The sequence below is a fragment of the Aegilops tauschii genome, chromosome 7, assembly GCF_002575655.3.
Source record: "Aegilops tauschii subsp. strangulata cultivar AL8/78 chromosome 7, Aet v6.0, whole genome shotgun sequence".
Lineage (NCBI taxonomy): Eukaryota > Viridiplantae > Streptophyta > Magnoliopsida > Poales > Poaceae > Aegilops > Aegilops tauschii.
Window position 1 is genome coordinate 47,371,831 of NC_053041.3, and position 20,086 is coordinate 47,391,916.

A 20,086-nucleotide genomic window follows, 5' to 3' on the forward strand; every position below is an offset into this window, starting at 1 on the left:
TCCATGATGCTCAGGGTCCCTGATAACCCACAAGTATAGGGGATCGCAACAGTTTTCGAGGGTAGAGTATTTAACCCAAATTTATTGATTCGACACAAGGAGAGCCAAAGAATATTCTCAAGTATTAGCAGTTAAGTTGTCAATTCAACCACACCTGGATAACTTAGTATCTGCGGCAAAGTATTTAGTAGCAAAGTAATAGGATAGTAGTGGTAACGGTAGCATAAGTAATATTTTTGGTATTTTGTAGTGATTGTAACAGTAGCAACGGAAAAGTAAATAAGCGAAGAACAATATATGAAAAGCTCGTAGGCATTGGATCGGTGATGGAGAATTATGCCGAATGCGGTTCATCATGTAACAATCATAACATAGGGTGACACAGAACTAGCTCCAATTCATCAATGTAATGTAGGCATGTATTCCGAATATAGTCATACGTGTTTATGGAAAAGAACTTGCATGACATCTTTTGTCCTACCCTCCCGTGGCAGCGGGGTCCTAACGGAAACTAAGAGATATTGAGGCCTCCTTTTAGTAGAGTACCGGAACAAAGCATTAGCACATAGTGAATACACGAACTCCTCAAACTATGGTCATCACCGGGAGTGGTCCCGATTATTGTCACTTCGGGGTTGCCGGATCATAACACATAGTAGGTGACTATAGACTTGCAAGATAGGATCAAAAACTCACATATATTCATGAAAACATAATAGGTTCACATCTGAAATCATGGCACTCGGGCCCTAGTGACAAGCATTAAGCATAGCAAAGTCATAGCAACATCAATCTCAGAACATAGTGGATACTAGGGATCAAACCCTAACAAAACTAACTCGATTACATGATAGATCTCATGCAACCCATCACCGTCCAGCAAGCCTACGATGGAATTACTCACGCACGGCGGTGAGCATCATGAAATTGGTGATGGAGGATGGTTGATGATGACGATGGCGACGAATCCCCTTCTCTGGAGCCCCGAACGGACTCCAGATCAGCCCTCCCGAGAGGTTTTAGGGCTTGGCGGTGGCTCCGTATCGTAAAACAAGATATATCCTTCTCTCTGATTTTTTTCTCCCCGAAAGTGAATATATGGAGTTGGAGTTGAGGTCGGTGGAGCGTTAGGGGGGCCCATGAGGTAGGGGGGCGCGCCCTAGGGGGGCAGGCGCGCCCTCCACCCTCGTGGACAGGGTGTGGGCTCCCTGACGTGGCTTTTTCTACCAGTATTTTTCTTATTTTCCAAATAGATGTTCCGTGGAGTTTTAGGTCATTCCGAGAACTTTTGTTTCTGCACATAAATAACACCATGGAAAGTCTGTTGAAAACAGCGTCAGTCCGGGTTAGTTGCTTTCAAATCATGCAAGTTAGAGTCCAAAACAAGGGCAAAAGTGTTTGGAAAAGTAGATACGATGAAGACGTATCAACTCACCCAAGCTTAAACCTTTGCTTGTCCTCAAGCAATTTAGTTGATAAACTGAAAGTGATAAAGAAAAACTTTTACAAACTCTGTTTGCTCTTGTTGTTGTAAATATATAAGGTAGCATTCAAGTTTTCAGCAAAGATTATGACTAACCACATTTGCAATAACTCTTAGCTCTCATGTTTACTCATATCAATGGCATAATCAACTAGCGAGCAATAATAATAAATCTCGGATGACAACACTTTCTCAAAACAATAATGATATGATATAACAGGATGGTATCTCGCTAGCCCTTTCTGAGACCGCAAAACATAAATGCAGAGTACCTTTAAAGATCAAGGACTGACTAGACATTGTAATTCATGGTAAAAGAGATCCAGTCATAGTCATACCCAATATAAATTAATAGTAATGGATGCAAATGACAGCAGTGCTCTCCAGCTAGTGCTTTTTAATAAGAGGGTGATGAATCAACATAAAAGTAAATAGATAGGCCCTTCGCAGAGGGAAGCAGGGATTTGTAGAGGTGCCAGAGCTCGATATTGAAATAGAGATAAATAATATTTTGAGCGGCATACTTTCATTGTCAACATAACAACCAAGAGATGGCGATATCTTCCATGCTACACACATTATAGGCGGTTCCCAAACAGAATGGTAAAGTTTATACTCCCCCTCCACCAACAAGCATCAATCCATGGCTTGCTCGAAACAACGAGTGCCTCCAACTAGCAACAGTCCCAGGGGGAGTTTTGTTTGCAATTATTTTGATTTGATTTTGCATAAAGCATGGGAATGGGCATCCCGATGACCAGCCATTTTCTCGTGAGTGAGGAGCGGAGTCCACTCCTCTTGAGAATAACCCGCCTAGCATGGAAGATACGGACAGCCCTAGTTGATACATGAGCTATTCGAGCATACAAAACAAAATTTCATTTGAATATTTAGAGTTTGGCACATACAAATTTACTTGGAACGGCAGGTAGATACCGCATATAGGAAGGTATAGTGGACTCATATGGAATAACTTTGGAGTTTAAGGGATTGGATGCACAATCAATATTCCCGCTTAGTACAAGTGAATGCTAGCAAAAGACTAGGAAGCGACCAACTAAAGAGCGACAACAGTCATGAACATGCATTAAAATTAATAGACATTGAGTGCAAGCATGAGTAGGATATAATCTACCATGAACATAAATATCGTGAAGGCTATGTTGATTTGTTTCAACTACATGTGTGAACATGTGCCAAATCGAGTCACTTAAATCATTCAAAGGAGGATACCACACCACTGTACCACATCACAACTATTTTAATAGCATGTTGGCATGCAAGGTAAACCATTATAACTCATAGCTAATCAAGCATGGCATCAGCAACTATGATCTCTAATTGTCATTGCAAACATGTTTATTCATAATAAGCTGAATCAGGAACGATGAACTCATCATATTTACAAAAACAAGAGAGGTCGAGTTCATACCAGCTTCTCCCTTCTCAGTCAGTCCATCATATATCGTCATAATTGCCTTTCACTTGCACGACCGAACGATGTGAAAATAATAAGAGTGCACATGCATTGGACTAAGCTGGAATCTGCGAGCATTCAATAAACAGAAGAAGACAAGGCAATATGGGCTCTTGGTTAAATCAACAATAATGCATATAAGAGCCACTTCAACAATTTAATCATGGTCTTCTCCTATCGACCCTCAAAGAAAAGAAAAGAAATAAAACTATTTACACGGGAAAGCTCCCAACAAGCAAAAGAATAACAGGAAATCTTTTTGGGTTTTCTTTTTAATTATTACAACTACAGCAAGAAAAGTAAACTAAATAAAAGCTACAACTAATTTTTTGGGTTTTTCTTAAGGTTTATCAAACACACAAGAAGAAAGCAAGAAAAAGAAAATAAACTAGCATGGATATTACTATGGTCATCACCGGGAGTTGTCCCGATTATTGTCACTTCGGGGTTGCCGGATCATAACACATAGTATGTGACTATAGACTTGCAAGATAGGATCAAAAACTCACATATATTCATGAAAACATAATAGGTTCAGATCTGGAATCATGGCACTCGGGCCCTAGTGACAAGAATTAAGCATAGCAAAGTCATAGCAACATCAATCTCAGAACATAGTGGATACTAGGGATCAAACCCTAACAAAACTAACTCGATTACATGATAGATCTCATCCAACCCATCACTGTCCAGCAAGCCTACAATGGAATTACTCACACACGGCGGTGAGCATCATGAAATTGGTGATGGAGGATGGTTGATGATGACGATGGCGACGAATCCCCTTCTCCGGAGCCCCGAACGGACTCCAGATCAGCCCTCCCGAGAGGTTTTAGGGCTTGGCGGCGGCTCCGTATAGTAAAACGCGATGAATCCTTCTCTCTGATTTTTTTCTCCCCGAAAGTGAATATATGGAGTTGGAGTTGAGGTCGGTGGAGCGTCAGGGAGCCCACGAGGTAGGGGGGCGCGCCCTAGGGGGGCAGGCGTGCCCTCCACCCTCGTGGATAGGGTGTGGGCCCCCTGAAGTGGACTTTTCTATCAGTATTTTTCTTATTTTCCAAATAGATGTTCCGTGGAGTTTCAGGTCATTCCGAGAACTTTTGTTTCTGCACATAAATAACACCATGGAAAGTTTGCTGAAAACGGCGTCAGTCCGGGTTAGTTCCATTCAAATCATGCGAGTTAGAGTCCAAAACAAGGGCAAACGTGTTTGGAAAAGTAGATACGACGGAGACGTATCAGTCCGATGTAGTTTTTAAACTAAACTTGATGCAGAAAATTATCTTTGGAATAAACTAGATGCAGAAAATTATCACCTTTGGCAAAACAAGTATAACCTTTGGCAACTTAATTCACAGGTCGGCTCTGTTTATTATTGACAACGAATTAACAAAGTGGCTGCGACTTGGAAGACGTTTTACTCGACCGCAGAATGAATTCACTTGTAATGTTGGAATATTTTCCGTAATTCCTGGCAAACCAAAATAGTATGCAAATTATTTCACCACATAATTGTCACGCAGCTGGTTTGAACTCCAAAACTTACATTTTGATTCTTGGGTGCAGATGATAGACAAGAATTCTGATTTCTTCCATTGAAGGCCTTAGTGGGCATACCACTAGGGAGCTTGTTGAGATGCTCAAGGCGTGAGAGAGCTTTGTCTTGCAGTGCAATGCACAAGATGGAGGTCCACAGCAGGCACCTATAGGTGCAATGGTTACATCAGGCGGCGCCATCACCCCCATGTAGGTAGTGGCTTCGCCAGCGCGTCTGCTCCAGTACCCCTTCTTGCATAGGTAAGCTACTCAGTTGGTCCCACTACTCCGCTTTCTCTTCTACTCTGTGTGCTCACGGCCATCCATTCGTGGTTCATTTAATTCCATGGCAATTTCTACGATTCTGGGTTGTGCTGATGGTCTGTGACGCAAACACTTTCAATTCCATGGCAATTTCTAGGATTCTGGGTTGTGCGTCTCGTGATGATTCTGGCATAATAGTCAATGGATTTAGCCCTCAAGTTTAGTCCTCTAAGTCTTTCTCTTTTGTTGTTGTAGTTGGCTGCTGTGTTGTTGTAGTTGTGGTTGCTTTGCACCACCTTGTTATCTCTGTTTTGTTACACATGTGCTTGTCCATTGACCATATGACAATTGTCCTTACTACTATGAAGAAACACTTTATTGTATCAGTGCATCTACATGTATATGAACGGTGATTTCTTTTTCGTACATGCAACATCTGTCGCTGATCTGCCAAGCATATGATTCCAGAGCATCTCGTCACTAGCGACCTACCTACACTGGGACTTGACTGCCAGCCGACAGCACGTGAACCATACCATACATCGTCGGGACCTCCATGTCCGACTACATGGGCTGCGGTGAGCCCCTTCTCTCTCTCTCTCTCTCTCTCTCTCTCTATCTATCTATCTATCTATCTATCTATCTATCTATCTATCTATCTATCTATCTATCTCTATCTCTCTCTCTCGCTCTCGCTCTCTCTCTCTCTCGCTCTTAGAAGGTCTTGCCATTGAGCTATGGGAGATTGTTGTTGTCATGTTGTGTGTAGTGGTGGTGGTCGTTGGCCACTACCATGATCTTGGGACTGTTGTCAGATTTCTTTCTTGTCGATTAAACATGTCATAATACTTGTGCTTTGCGACGCCATGTGTGTATGTGGCTGTTACTATGCTTTGTTGCCTATGCAAGATTATGTTGTGCCTCGACGAATATGCTTTGTTTTATCCATTTCGATATCTTTTTTGCATTGCATGTTGCAGGGTTTGGTAGTGGTCCATGTTCTAGCTTTGGTAGGATCCTTGCTTATGTTGGGGTGTTGATTTGTTAATAATGGCTATCATCATATAGAAAGAAAACGCTTACTTATTAACTGTTGTAGTGTTGATGTGCATGAATAGATAGAACAAATGCTATCCTTATGTGCTTTGGAGGGAGCCTTTCATGCATGTGTTAATAATATTTCTGACTCATCTTGGATGTATATTTAATCCAGTTGTATGTTTGATTGTCAGTTGTTTGCTATGCTAGGTGATCAATGGGTGCTTCTTTAATTTGCTATGTAGCTGATTAGTTTCTGTAGCTCAACATTTTTTGTTCTTTCCTATGCCGCATCGGAGCTGGGACTCGGCGCAAATAACACCTACTCTGCATCCTCTGACACCTCCGGTGAACGCTTATTCTCTGACTTCGGCCTAGGTGAGCCAATCGCTTCCTTTCTTTCGCATGCTTACTCTCCTTCCTTGTGTGTCCACAACCATCGAGCCGTGGTAATTGTATGCTGGCCATTGCACCATGGAAATTTCTCGGGATCAGTTTGGGGCTGTGGCAATGGTGTCTGCTGTAATCCACATTTCTGTTTTTGTGAATGAACGATGACCAAAATATTTTCCTTGCTATGGTTGCGGCTGCATTGCGCCATATTAATTGATACTTCCGATTGTTACACATGTTCTGAATCCATGATGATTAGGGTCCCATGTAGTTTTTAAACTAAACTTGCTGCAGAAAAAGTTTTTGGAATAAACTAGATGCAGAAAATTATCACCTTCGACAAAAAAAAGTGTAACCTTTGACAGCTTAATTCACATACTAGCTCATATAGTAATTTTTTTCTAGGAACCAATCCTGCTTCCTAAACTGGGTCCATGGTTTTTGGGGTTGTCTATTTGTTGCTTCCCTTGTTGATGTTGTATTGGCCAGTAAAACAAAACAGTCTGTGCAGTTTTATTTCTCCTGTTGCTAAGGTTGTTAATGACCACTGATGAGTAGTATATAGTTTTCTCCTCCGGCTACAAGCTTCCTTGATTTTTATGCGGCACTGTGACTCGTTGTGTCCCGAGCACTCAAATATCTTTTGCGATAATCTCCAAAGGATTTGGGATCTCCGATGTTGCACCAGTGCCAGTACTTGTAGCATATGTTCTTTGTTTGCTCCTTCACGAGTAGAAGAATGAAACATTTGGGATTAGGATCTTGCTGCATCTCAACACTCTTCAGTCTCTTGAGCACTCTTCAGTCTGTTGAGGCTGTTGTTGGCAAGGGTAAGCAGTGAACCATATATTAACAGTTTTTTATTTGGAACTTTGACTATCAAATCCTATGAAAAATATGTTGCTTCAAATTTAACCAAATATTGATTATGAACATATATTTCAATATAATCTAGTAGTATTAATGTGTTGCAGTTGTTGGTATTTGGTATATATTGATAGTTGTGATCAACCTTTAAATTCAGGTCCTGCATTTGGATCTTGTTCTTGCTGCTTTGGTTAGGCAGCAATTTAGAATCTCTATAGCAATAGGCTTGCATGTCATGCTAATCAAGTATGAAGCAAAGAGTTAGTTCATATTGTGTGTGCAAAGGCTAGCTTGCCTAGTTAGGGCCCGTATCTTAATCAGTGCTTTTAATCCTCTGTTGATGTATCTCCCATCGTGGTCGATCCTTGCGGCTTGCCTTTGCATATTTGCACTGTTTAGTCTGTATTAGTTGTCTTTGCCATTGCATAATCATGGTTTTCATGTGCCATTGGCTGTTACAAGTCGCACTTTGAGTTGTTTATTTACTTTACTAAGTAATATTCCTTCCATGAGATGAGGTTTGCCTGCAACGGTGGCTGTGGTGGCTACGTCTTCCTTGGTTCCGGTGAGTCCATGGTCATCTTCCTTTATCCATGTGCCTTGAGATGGCCTGGCAATTGAGACGTGGATGATTGTGGTGCTGGCCACTGGGTCAATGATTTAGGGTTTTGTGTTGTGGTGGTGGTCTTCCGGCCACGGCAAACTTGTGTTTGTGATGCTCTTGTTGTTGAAATTAGTCCCTGTGCTTGTTAGGATTTTTTGCTACTGTGCATGTTGTTTGTTTGGGTTTGATACTCATTCCAGAGAAGCTTTTTGTAGTAGAATGAGATCTTGTTTTAGTTATTCAATCGGTGTCGGCAGAAGCATTTTTACATTTAAGATAATCATCATGATTCGATATTTGTAATCTGACTAGCTACTCCTTTGCAATTCTTTGTAGTGGCTTGAGTACAAACTCAGAACTGCAGCTCCTGTTGGCGCGACCTGGTGGTTGATGTCGCGGCCTCCAGCATAAATAATTAAGGTCCTGCTATTCGATCATGCTGTTGTTGCTTTTGTCAGGCGGCAATTTCTATTACTTTGTGTGAGACTGTTCTAGGAGTACTCAGCCCTCCTAGCTAACTTGCCTAGTTAGTGCCTCGCATGTTAGGTGTATTAGCGCTTTTAATCCTCCGTCGATGTATCTCCCAATGTGGTTGATTTTCGCGGCTTGCCTGCTTTGCATAATTGCACTGTTTCGTGTGTATTAGTTGTCCGCCTTTGCAAACTTGTGGTTTTCATGTGCCATTGGATGTTACAAGTTGCACCTTGATGCATATGCGAGTTGTTTATTTGCTTTACTGTCCGACATTCTTTTCATGAGCTTGGCCATTAAATATCATTCTAACTTGAAAGCCATTTCATATTCATGAAAAGGTTTCTCCTTTTGCCTTTACATGAGGTCGGTTGCTGGTGCTTTGTAAACAAGCAGCCATATTTGTCTCGACTTGTGTTTTGTTGTTGAGAAACCTGGCTCGGTTTCGGTTTAGATATTATTACAAGGGACAAAGGAGCAAACCTAAAGAAAATAAAAACCTGACTCGGTTGTTTGTTTAGATTTGATAATCGTTTAGGATCTTGGCATGCCGCTGGCCAGGATGTGGATTTTGATATCAAAGGGATGATTTCCTTAGACGTGTAGACTTAACCATATAGATAAATTGGACTGTCAACTTAATCTTTCTGTAAGTTACTTGCATGAGTGTTTGCAAAGAATTCCTGAGAAGTTCAATTTTTTTAGTAGAATTAATTAGATCATGGTTGTGCCACTTGATCTTTTTACCAAGAGTTAATGATGTGCTTTTCTATTGCTGGATAGACGAGTAGAACAGAAAAGCAAGGACGGTGTCATGCTTGATATACTCCCTTGTGTTGCGTTGTGAGTAATAAGATCGTTTGACCTGTGACGAGCTTGCTTTCCCAGATGTACAAGTAATTTGTGGTGCTTGACTTGTTTTACATGCCTCCTTTATAAATTCTAGGATTTCTGATGTACTCCCTCTATATCAAAATACAAGACCTTTTTTCATACTCCCTTTGTATAAAAAAAAGTCTTGTATTTTGATAAGGAGGGAGTATTAAACTGTTGCTGACTTGATGCAAGCACTGTGCTTTCAGATGCATGGCAGTGACGGTTTGGCGCCATTGAGATTGATGACGCATGATGCTGCTGCAAGGCGCCGATGAGAGAAGCACCTCCAAGGTCCGAGATTTGCAAGCACCAGATGAAGTGGCAAGGCGAGCTGGCTGGATCGTGTTAGTGTCTGCATTGTTTGTCCTGGCGAAGTGCTAATTGTTGATATGGGTGGTGATGTTGTTGTGTGTACATACAATACATAAAACAAAATGTCTTGGCTGTTTGCTGCTGCTCTCTTGGTCGGCTGGTTGGTTGTGTTGCCCAAGTGGTGGAGGAAATTCAAATATCCTTGTCTTTATTTATGTATGTGTTGTCCCCAACCAAGCATAGATGAAATGGGTTTGAAATGCAATGAAATCTTGAGGAAAGGGTTTGAATAGCTGTTGTTGCTGCTTTCCGGTTACATATTGTGTGAATGAATCTCTCAAATGGGAACTCCGGAATCATGGGCTCTATCTGCACCTAGTTGGTTCAATCGAGATGGCTATAATATTTCAAGTCAGACTAATAACATGAACATCACCAGCGGGCAAATCTGATTGTGTGTGCTTTTGTGGATGGAAGTAGATTACTCTGCACCAAGAGGTATTGGGGAAGTAGTCTTTATTAATTGCATCAGTCTAGTTTATGTCCAAACCATGAACACAGGTGTAAAATTTGCAATTTGGCGGGCGACGAGCCGAAGAAATGAAGTATCGTACCGAAGAAAGAACCACTCAAATTGTTGGCAAAATCGTCTTAGTCACTAGCCTTTATTTATTTATTTTATTTAGTTATCAACCTGCAGTAATGGGCTAGCAAAATAGAGTGCAGCCGCAAGAGCGCCAACCAATCCCAATCTAGTAAGCAGGCATGGCATGGCATGCTGCTTCTCGTTCCCGTGAGAAACCAAAGCCTCTAAAGAAATAAATGCATGCCTGGTGATGCCCACCAACTAGTCAAGGAGGGTTCAGCTTGCGCCAGCTCACTGATCCGCGGCACCACGGCCTTCTACTTCTCTTCACCATGCCTTCCAAGACTATCTCTATATATACCAGAGGTAGGCAATCGTCCGCGTGCGGGGTGCGCGTGTGACTTATGACTTGGGCGACGGCTGGCGAGAGGCGATGCTCTCCTTCTCCTTGTGAGGAGGTGGTTTGGCTCCTGGCTCCTCACCCGTCGATTAGTCGTCGCCGGTGAGTGCTCCGTTGACGGGGACCATATGTGCTGACTGAATCTCTCATAGTTCGGTATGGGAGATGGTGTACAACTCACCCTGCTCTTGTAGCTCGCTGGCGTCTTGTCTTGGAAGAAGTCCGTCGAGGAAGATACATGAGGCCTGAGGGTAGGAGGTCGTTGGCGGATGGCAGCGGCCGGGTCGTAGGTGAAGGTTCCCTCCCTCTGGCCCTGGTGGGAGGATTCTTGTTGTTGTCTGCAAAGAAGAAGAAAAGGGTGGTCGGAGCTCGTCTGATCCGGCGTAGTGCAGCTTGAGGAGGAGGAGGAGGAGGAGATCATGTCGTCTTGTGGGGCGAGAAAGACCACGGCGGCCGAGTCCCGAAATCGCGGCCGCGATGAACTTGCGATTCCAGGCCGGCGGCGAACAGGTCAGGCGAGTCCAAAAATTAATTTGATTGGGTCGGAGCTCGGCCTAATTCTCAAAAAAGAAAAAGAGAAGAAGATTGGCCTAGCCTGGATATACGGGGGAGGAAGAGAGAGAGACGTCCCGCTCCAAGGTGACCATCGACACGGAGTTCCCGGGCGCGCTGCACAGCCCCACCGCGTGAAACCAGTAGAGATGAGCGTACGTACCCGGCCGGGCTCGGTTCTCCTTAAAATCCTACGAATCCGTCTCTGACTGGATTGCCTCCGTCAGACTCGCCCTACGTACGTGACTCTGAACCATGGGCCGACTCGGACCTGTACCAGCTTTCCATGAAAGTACGTACATATAATAGGACCTGTAGCTAGCCACCTCCCTTGAATCCATCAAATCAAACCATATCCTGATCCACCAGAAGATCGACCGAGCAACTACGTACGTACGTACCGATCGATCCACAAGATTAAGGGCAGCGATCTGCGCAGGTGCACCGGCCCAACCGTTGGGCTGGTCGGCCCGCAGCCATCCGATAGGCCTACTAATAACCGTTCGATTACGATCTAATCTTCGTCTTCGTTCACCTCTCGCCCGCGTCTTCGTCAAACCAACACCGCAGGACGCGCCTGACCTTGAAGAACCGCCCGCACGTTCTCCGGCCGTCGCTGCCCTCGTCGCCGGTCGTCCGGTCGCCGTCGCTGCCCTCGTCGCCTGTCGCTGTAGGTCGCCATCGCTGCCCTCGTTGCCGGTCGCCGTCGTCGCTGTCGGTCGCCGTCGCCGTCTTCGTGCATGCAGCAGCCTGCTCCCGCGGTTGCAGCTCCCCATGGCGACGACCGTAGCTCTGGTCCGGCGGCACAACTCCGATGCAGCCGGCCATCCTCGTCGCCGGTTGCAGCATAAAAAATGGCATAGTCGCGTCGCTTAGAACCAAAAAAGTGGTGGTAGCAAAAACCAGTGCCGATTCCAGCAAATCAAACACACCATGGAAACAAAAAAAGAAAATGAGGCATCGGTTCCAGCAAAAAACTCGCACAGGGTGGAACCAAAAACATGAAAACACCGGTTCCAGCAAAAACATGATACGATGGAAGCAAAACCAGACACCGGTTACAGCAAAGTCAAGACGCCAGTAGCAAAAAAATGGGTTGTTTCCAGCAAAATCCGAAGACATTAGTAGCAAAAAAAATGGTTGGTTGTAGCAAAAAAACAAATTGGTTGCAGCACCAGCGTCGGGCCGTGGGCACCACCGTCAGGCCGTGGTCACCACCGCCGTGGGATGGCCCCCATTGGTTGTAGCAAATCCCGTCATCGGTGGTAGAAGCTTTTCTGTAAACGATTGAAACTTTTTTTGCACATACGATTTCAAAAGCTTTCTCTATCGAACGGTTGCAACTTCGCTGATTGTGCAGAGTTTGGTTGTAGCTTTCTCTCTCGAAGGTTGAAGCTTTTTTCCTCTACGGTAGAAGCTTTTTTCCTCTACGGTAGAAGCTTTTCTGTAAACGATTGAAACTTTTTTCGTTTTGAGCAGCGCCTGGGTGAAAGCTTCCTCTATCGTTAAGTTGAAGCTTTTTTCGTCAAAGGTTGTAGCATTTTCCGTAGACGGTTGTAGCTTCCCTCGATAGCACTGAAGGTTTGCAGCTTTCTGTATATACGGTTGAAGCTTTTCATATAGAGTTTGAAGCTTTTTTTTAGCGGTTGCAACACACGGGGGTCTGCGGCAGGTTCTGTAATGCCTCGCCTGCAGGTAGATGTGTGACGCCGACGGCCGTGTGATCGCCGCTGCAGATCTAGAAGAGGGGGGGGGAGTGGACGGATGGGGGGAGGGAGGAGGTGCGGAGGTCGTCCATGGCATTCTCGGCAGCAGCCGTGGTTTGGATGGCGTGGGGTTAGCGGAGAAGATGGGGAGAGGTTAGCGATGGGAGCCGCGTGGAGGGAGGAGGTGTGGATCTCGCCGGCGCGCGATCCGCCTCGTATCTCCGGCCACCTCTGGTAGCAGCTCGCCGGCGCATAGTCGACCGGAGCCGCGGGGCGCGCTCGGACGACGGGGGAGCAGCTGGGGAGCGAGAGAGCGGAAGAAGAAGGCAACCATAGCGAAGGGATAAGGTGGGGTCACGGTCTGTTCTGGCCACATGATGACTCCCAATCGAATGTCCCGCGCGCGACCGGCCCAATGTTCGGCCGGCGCGCCGGGTATAAACGTTTCCCCAAGATTAAGGTAGCCAGCCAGCGAGGAGGGTAGCCGCCAACATGGGCTGCGGCATGAGCCGCCTCCTCAAGGCCACCGTCGCTCTGGTCATACTCGTCCTTCTCTTCATGCCCGGGGCCATGGCAGCCGCCGCCGCAAGCTTCGACGCCTCCCGGAAACAGCAGCTGCCCCTGCCGCACGGAGAAGTGCACGGGCCGGAGAGCGTCGCCTTCGACGCTCAGGGCCGAGGCCCGTACAGCGTATCCGACGGCCGTATCCTGAGATCGAATGGGCCCAAGCTCGGCTGGACAACATACGCCTACGGACCAGGCTACGACAGCGAAACGTGCACGACATCCAGGTTTGGCACGGAGGCGGACATAGAGAGCCGCTGCGGCCGCCCGCTTGGCCTGCGCTTCAACGAGAAAACGGGCGACCTCTACGTGGCCGATGCGTGCAAAGGGCTTATGCGTGTGCCGCCCGGCGGTGGGGAGGCCACCGTGTTGGCCGACCAGATTGATGGCATGCCGTTGCGCTTCACCAACGGGGTTGACGTCGATCAAGTCACCGGTCAAGTCTACTTCACCCACAGCTCGATGAACTACGACAGGTCTGAACACGAGATGGTCACCAAGACGGGGGACTCCACAGGCCGCCTCATGATGTATGATCCACGAACATCGGACGTCATCATGCTCCAACCTAGGATGACATACCCGAACGGTGTCTCGCTCAGCACCGACCGCACGCACCTCGTGGTCGCATCTACCGGCCCATGCAAGCTGCTGAGGCACTGGATAAGAGGGGTCGACGCGGGCAAGTCCGAGCCATTTGCCGACCTGCCGGGCTACCCAGATAATGTCAGGCCCGACAGGAAAGGAGGTTATTGGGTGGCGTTGCACCGTGAGAAGAATGAGTTGCCTTTTGGCCGTGATAGCCATCTTCTTGCTGTCAGGGTCGGGGCCGATGGGAAGATAGTCGAGCAGATGAGAGGGTCAAAGAAAGTCAGGCCAACCGAGATCATGGAAAGAGATGACGGCAAACTCTACCTGGGTACGGTGGAGCTTCCTTATGTCGGCGTAGTAAAAAGGAAGTAGAGAGAAGTAGAGAATAGTATGTATAGGAGGGCTTTTAGTTTTTTATTATTCTTGCCGCTAAATATAATGCTCCAGTTTCTTTTTGTATCAGGCAAACTATTGTAATCCTTATTTTTATGATCAGACCATTTGTTTTTTGCTTCATTTTAATGTCCGGCATGATACTGATGTCGTTTACTGCCATGCGCTAGAGAGATGCAAACTTGAAGATATAGGATGGATTTAGTTTCTTATTATTCTTGCGGCTATATGTAATGCTCCAGTTTCTTTTTTATCAGGCAAACTATTTAATCCATATTTTTATTAGCAAACCATTTGTTTTTTGCTTCAGTTTAATGTCAGCCAAGTAACCGATGACGCTTACTGCTATGCGCTAGAGAGATGCAAACTTGAAGAGACGGACGTAGGGCGTGTCAACGGAGCCGATCCACAGCAACCCGTTCCTCTCCACCACCTCGCTCACCGTGGAGTCGCTGAACCCCGCAGCGCCACGGCCACCCTGCCGTTCTTGACATCTCCGGTGACGACAACCCTGACGGCCCTCATGGAGTTCGCCATGGTACCGTTCTATTCCCACTGCTTTTTTCGGTTCAAGCCCACCCAGTACCCATCCCTGGTCTCCTCTGTCGGGGTGCACGTTGTCCGGGTACCGCGGCAGCTCGGCAAGCACCTCCGTTTCCCCCGCCGTGGGTGCGTGCAGCCAGTGACGAAGCAGCCTGCATGACAATGTCTTGGCGACAACGAGGTGCGTCCTGTCGGCGCTCACAGAGTCACAGCCATGCCGTTGGGGAAGGCCAGGCCGGACCTGAGCACGGTGACATTGCCGGTCCGCGGGTTGCACATCATTAGCCGCCCGGTAGTGTCACCGGTCAGCACTCCCTCGCTACAGGCATGCACAACCATATGATTAGCTACTTGTCTGGTTGTGAATGCCTGCATCTGCATGCACTACTCCTAGTACGAGCGAGTTGTCAATGCGCGTGAATTCACTAGAGCTCTTCTAAAAATCCATGCCCACCTTCCGCTCCGAAGCGAGTAGTGTTGGTGCTGCCTCTCGCAACACCTCTTCTTCTTCCTCACAAATTCGTTACAGGCATGCACAACCATATGATTAGCTTAATAATAGAATGACCAGAGAAAGAAAAATGTATGTACTACTACTCTACTAGCGAGTTGTAAATTACATTGGTTATACATGAGCAACGATGCTATACACATGACAATTGCCGAAAGATTTTTGGCCGACATCATATTTGGCTATGGTTTTATAAAATGCACCATGAATAAAGTGTGAAACACCATCAGTTATTAAATATCTAGGGACTCCAAACGCGGGAAAATAACTTCTTTAAGTATTTTAATAGAAGTGTTGTGATCAACACTACTAGTTGGAATAACTTCTACCCACTTAGCTACGTAATCAACAACGACCATAATATAAGTATAACTGTTCAAGGAAGGAAAATGTCCCATATAATCAAAGCACACAATATCAAATAGTTCAATAACAAGTAAATAATTCATAGGCATTTCCTGACGTCTACAGATATTACCAATTCTTTGACATTCGTCGCAAGAAAGTACAAACTTATGTGTATCCTTGAAGAGCAGGCCAATAAAAACTAGATTGCAATACCTTATGTGCGGTTCTATCTCCAACACGGTGTCCTCCATACGCATCAGAGTGACACTTCTTTATGAGATGTTCTTGCTCATGCTCAGGTACACAACGTCTAGTAGCACCATCTACTCCTTTATATAGATGTGAGTCATCCCAGAAGTAATGTATTAAATCAAAGAATAACTTTTTCTCTTGTTGATATGTGTAATTAGATGGTATATATTCAGCAAGAATGAAATTAGCATAATCTGCATAGCAAGGATTATCACTAGAAGAAGCATTTACGATAGCTAATTGCTCATCTGGAAAACTATCATCAACAGGCAGTGGGCCCTTCATGACCCACAAGTATAGGAGATCAATCGTAGTCCTTTCGATAAGTAAGTGTGTCGAATCCAACGAGGAGCAGAAGGAAATGACAAGTGGTTTTCAGCAAGGTAATTTCTGCAAGCACTGAAATTATCGGTAATAGGTAGTTTTATAGCAAGATAATTTGTAACAAGTAACAATAGTAACAATAAATGCAGCAAGGTAGCCCAATCCTTTTTGTAGCAAAGGGCAGGCCGAAACGGTCTCTGATAATAAGTAAAATGTTCTCGAGGACACACGGGAATTTCATCTAGTCACGTTCATCATGTTGGTTTGATTCGCGTTCGCTACTTTGATAATTCGAGATGTGGGTGGACCGGTGTTTGGGTGTTGTTCTTACTTGAACAAGCCACCCACTTATCATTAACCCATCTCGCAAGCATCCGCAACTACGAAAAAAGAATTAAGATAGGATCTAACCATAGCATTAAACATGTGGATCAAAATCAGCCCTGTACGGAATAGCACATAAACTAGGGTTCAAGCTTCTGTCACTCTAGCAACCCATCATCTAATAACTACTCCACAATGCATTCCCTTAGGCCCAAAGATGGTGAAGTGTCATGTAGTCGACATTCACATAACACCACTAAGGGAATCACAACATACATATCATCGAAATAGGAGAAAGATGCCACTATCTACTTTTATTATTCCCTTTGGTGTCTATCATACTGTCATTATCTACTTACGAGAGAGATGCCACTAGCGAACCTATGGCCCCAGGGACCATTCTCCTTTAATACTTGTGTATACACATTGATCTGTTATTTACTTTTATTATTTTGTTTTTCCACTGTACCATTATCTATCCACTATTTGCTTTTAATCTTCCAACTAGCAAGACGAGGGGATTGAAAACCCCCTTTCCAAGTTGTCACAAGGTTTTTATTTTGTTTGTGTGTAGGTGTTGCTTATCTTGTTAGCAGGTCACACTTGTTGAAGTTAATTTTCATACAAGACAAATTGTCAAAATATGAAAGAAACAACTTAATATTTCTAGCATTATCCAAACTAGGATGCAAGAATAGAGGGTCTCATCAGCATATTGCAGGCTGATAATCCTACCTAGAACAACATTAGGGAGAGTGCGGCAATAATTCTTTCTTGAAAAGCTTTGATCAACATTTTACATAAAACATCAGCAACCCAGTTAAATAAAATAGGAGAAGGGGGATCCCCTTGTTTTAGACCCTTACAACTAACAAAAAGAGAACCATTTATATCATTTAATTTGACATAGAAGGAACAATTCCGGATAGTGCCCATAACCAAACTAATCCATTTATTACCAAAACCCTAGAGGAAAGCATTTCCACAAGGAAATCTCAGTTAAATCTCTTATAGGCCTTCTCATAATCTAATTTGAGGATAACCCCAGAATGTTTAGATTGGTGAAGTTCATGGATAGTTTCATGAGCATTCACAACACACTCCAAAATATATCTCCCCTTGACAAAAGCAAATTGACAAGAAGGCAAAAGTCCATCCCTAATAGGAGAAACCCTATTAGTCATAGCATTTTACTAAAAAAAATCATATAGTAGTTACTCAAACTTATTGTCCTAAACTATTTCATATATTTAGCATCATGCTTCTTGGGAATTAAAGTCGGGAAAACCAATTTTCTAGGACATTATTAGGGAGGATTTTATGGCTTTAGTGAGATATTTTGAAAATGGGTTTCCTCATCCTTTGGTGAGCTAAAGCATGAAAGAAAGGAGTGTTTTTGTCTCCTAAAAATTTTCTAGTCCTAGATCTTTGCCACGTGGCAGTTTGTTCCTTCTTCCAAAAGTCTTTCAACTCATTATGTATATCTTTCATTCTCCGATAATCCACATCAGGAACCAAATTCTTCTCAGGAAAACATCTAAAAATGTCAAATTCCAATAGAAGACCATTTTTTTTCTTAATAGCAGTATCAATATTGATGCTCCTAGTGTTTCATGTTTATCTAAAAAGTTTTGTTTTAAACTGCCAAGTGTCAATAGCAATGGTAAAAGGGGAGGAAGTAGACCAAATATCCTCCACCAGGTTATGAAAATCAGGGTGAGACAACCACCATTTGTCAAATCTGAAAGGTCTGGTCAAATTATTTTTGGTACCACCAGAATCAAGAAGGAGTGGAACATGGTCACTACCAACTCACAGTATGGCATACAATGTGGTCAAAGGAAAGTGAGCATCCCAACAAGCAGAAGAGAAAACTCTATCAATTGCATCAAAAATAGGATTTTGATTGATTGTTACACCAAGTATAATTTCTATTAGCCAGTTTGTTTTCATTAATGCCCATTTGTTAATCCAATCCTTAAACAAAAATGCCAAGCTAGCATTGATATTGCCACTAGACTTATATCTAGCTTCCGTAACCTGATGAAAACCCCTCCAAAAAGGACAAGATAAGTCAAAAGGCCCATAACCTCATGCAATTCAACAATAAAATCCATTTATGATTCAGCATAAGTTGTGCCATAAACAGTGACTAGATGCCAGCAAAAACCATCTTCCCTATTCTTAATAATGGCAATTAGAAAATAAGTTTTAGTAATACACCCAATGCACTCAAATAAATCGTCATTTACTCCTAACAAGATACCACCAGTGGTATTAATAGAAGGCATCATGTGCCAAGAGAAGTTAATATTGCCACCAATAGCTCTAAGGAAAGCCTCAGAAAATTGATCTCTTTAGTCTCCTAGAATCCAATAAAATCATGTTTATATATGTAGATTAAGTCAGAAAGGCACTGTAATTTGCCATTTTTCCCAAGACCTCTAATATTCCCAAAGATTCCTATCATGAAACTTTAAATGGGCGTGAAAGGCTACAAGGCCTGGAATTATTAGTATAGTCTGGTTTAACAACAGAATCGACATTGCCCCTGACTTGTTGTTACCAGATTTGCTACAAGGTCGAGTAAAAACTCCCAACTCCAAATCCTCTAATTCCAAATTGGCAAGAAAATAAATTTTAGGATTTTGATTAGCAAAGTTAAGGCAATTATTCTTTTCAGTATCCACCATGTCCTCAATTGAACATAGCTTATGTACAAAATTTCAGAGTTTCACAGTCGGAATGTGAAATAAAATAAGACTGTCATGAACTGATTCTAACATACATAAAAAAGACAATGTAAGACTTCTCTATGAAGAACACGGGCGACGATGGCCGCCCGCAGGGCATACACGCGTGCACCGGTGGATCCGGAGTTCCTGATCCTCGCGATGGTCTTCCGACACACCCTCACAATGGAAGAGACGAACGCGCGGAAGCTCCGTCGCAAAAAATCTAAAGCGCCTAGGCTCGCCGTCGAGCAATCAGAGCGTGCTACGACGGAAGTGGCAGCCAAGGCGAAGGCGCCCTGGCTAGCCAAGGCGTAGGACCGCGCGGTCCAGAGGATGACCGTCAACATCTCCTCCTCTGATGACTCGGCTCACTGATGGCTCCAGCTCCCACGACGATGCCCCTCCGGCCGCCGAGCCCTGCACGGAGGGGTACAGCCATACGGGCTACCACAAAGGGAAGGGCCTGCGTGGAAATGGTGACTTCCTCCATCCTGCTCCATCTCTCTATTTCATCTAATTTTTTACGTTTAATTCATATTGTCTGGCGAAAAAGACTTGTTATTTTGGTTGTCCGTTGGCTGCTACTATCGATTGATGTCGGAACTATATCTGTTTGTTGCTAGTGTGTTGATCTAAATAGTTTTATGTTTTACATTGCATGGATTGCATGGATATTGGGGTTCGGATATGAAGGAGACTGCTGCAGAGGCAGCAAAGTGAAGGGTGACCGGTCATGGCCCATGAACGCGCCCGCGAACGTTTGAGAAGGGCCGGATTAGCTACTCGCAGTTTTAGATGCTCTAAGAAATGACTTTTATTTTCAAAGGCATACTTGGAGAAACATTCACAGCATCGTTGCGAAGCTCAGCTGTTATCTTCATCGGTGGAAGGTGCTTTGAGAAGACACCCAATCTGTGCTTCTCCATCGTTGCATTC

At 44.3% G+C, this 20,086-nt stretch overlaps 2 protein-coding genes across 2 annotated transcripts; one reads left to right on the forward strand and one right to left on the reverse strand.

The window, feature by feature from the left end:
• The first annotated feature begins 12,954 nt into the window (after positions 1–12,954).
• On the forward strand, positions 12,955–14,844 carry LOC141027781 (protein STRICTOSIDINE SYNTHASE-LIKE 10-like). The gene has a single exon (XM_073505185.1). The coding sequence runs from the start codon at positions 13,058–13,060 to the stop codon at positions 14,090–14,092; it is 1,035 nt and encodes a 344-aa protein (XP_073361286.1). The 5' UTR covers positions 12,955–13,057; the 3' UTR covers positions 14,093–14,844.
• On the reverse strand, positions 14,466–14,935 carry LOC141026767 (protein STRICTOSIDINE SYNTHASE-LIKE 10-like). Its single transcript, XM_073503616.1, has 2 exons — positions 14,859–14,935; positions 14,466–14,808 (listed from the first exon to the last, which is right to left on the reverse strand). Exons 1-2 carry the CDS (start codon positions 14,933–14,935, stop codon positions 14,466–14,468), a joined length of 420 nt encoding a protein of 139 aa, XP_073359717.1.
• Positions 14,936–20,086: the final 5,151 nt, after the last annotated feature.

Bases quoted from the DNA above. Each gene is read 5' to 3' on its own strand.
- LOC141027781 (XM_073505185.1), top strand. From the start codon at position 13,058: ATGGGCTGCGGCATGAGCCGCCTCCTCAAGGCCACCGTCGCTCTGGTC.
- LOC141026767 (XM_073503616.1), bottom strand. From the start codon at position 14,935: ATGTGCAACCCGCGGACCGGCAATGTCACCGTGCTCAGGTCCGGCCTG. The intron at 14,809-14,858 runs GTGAGCGCCGAC...ATTGTCATGCAG, and splicing joins AACGGCATGGCTGTGACTCT to GCTGCTTCGTCACTGGCTGC.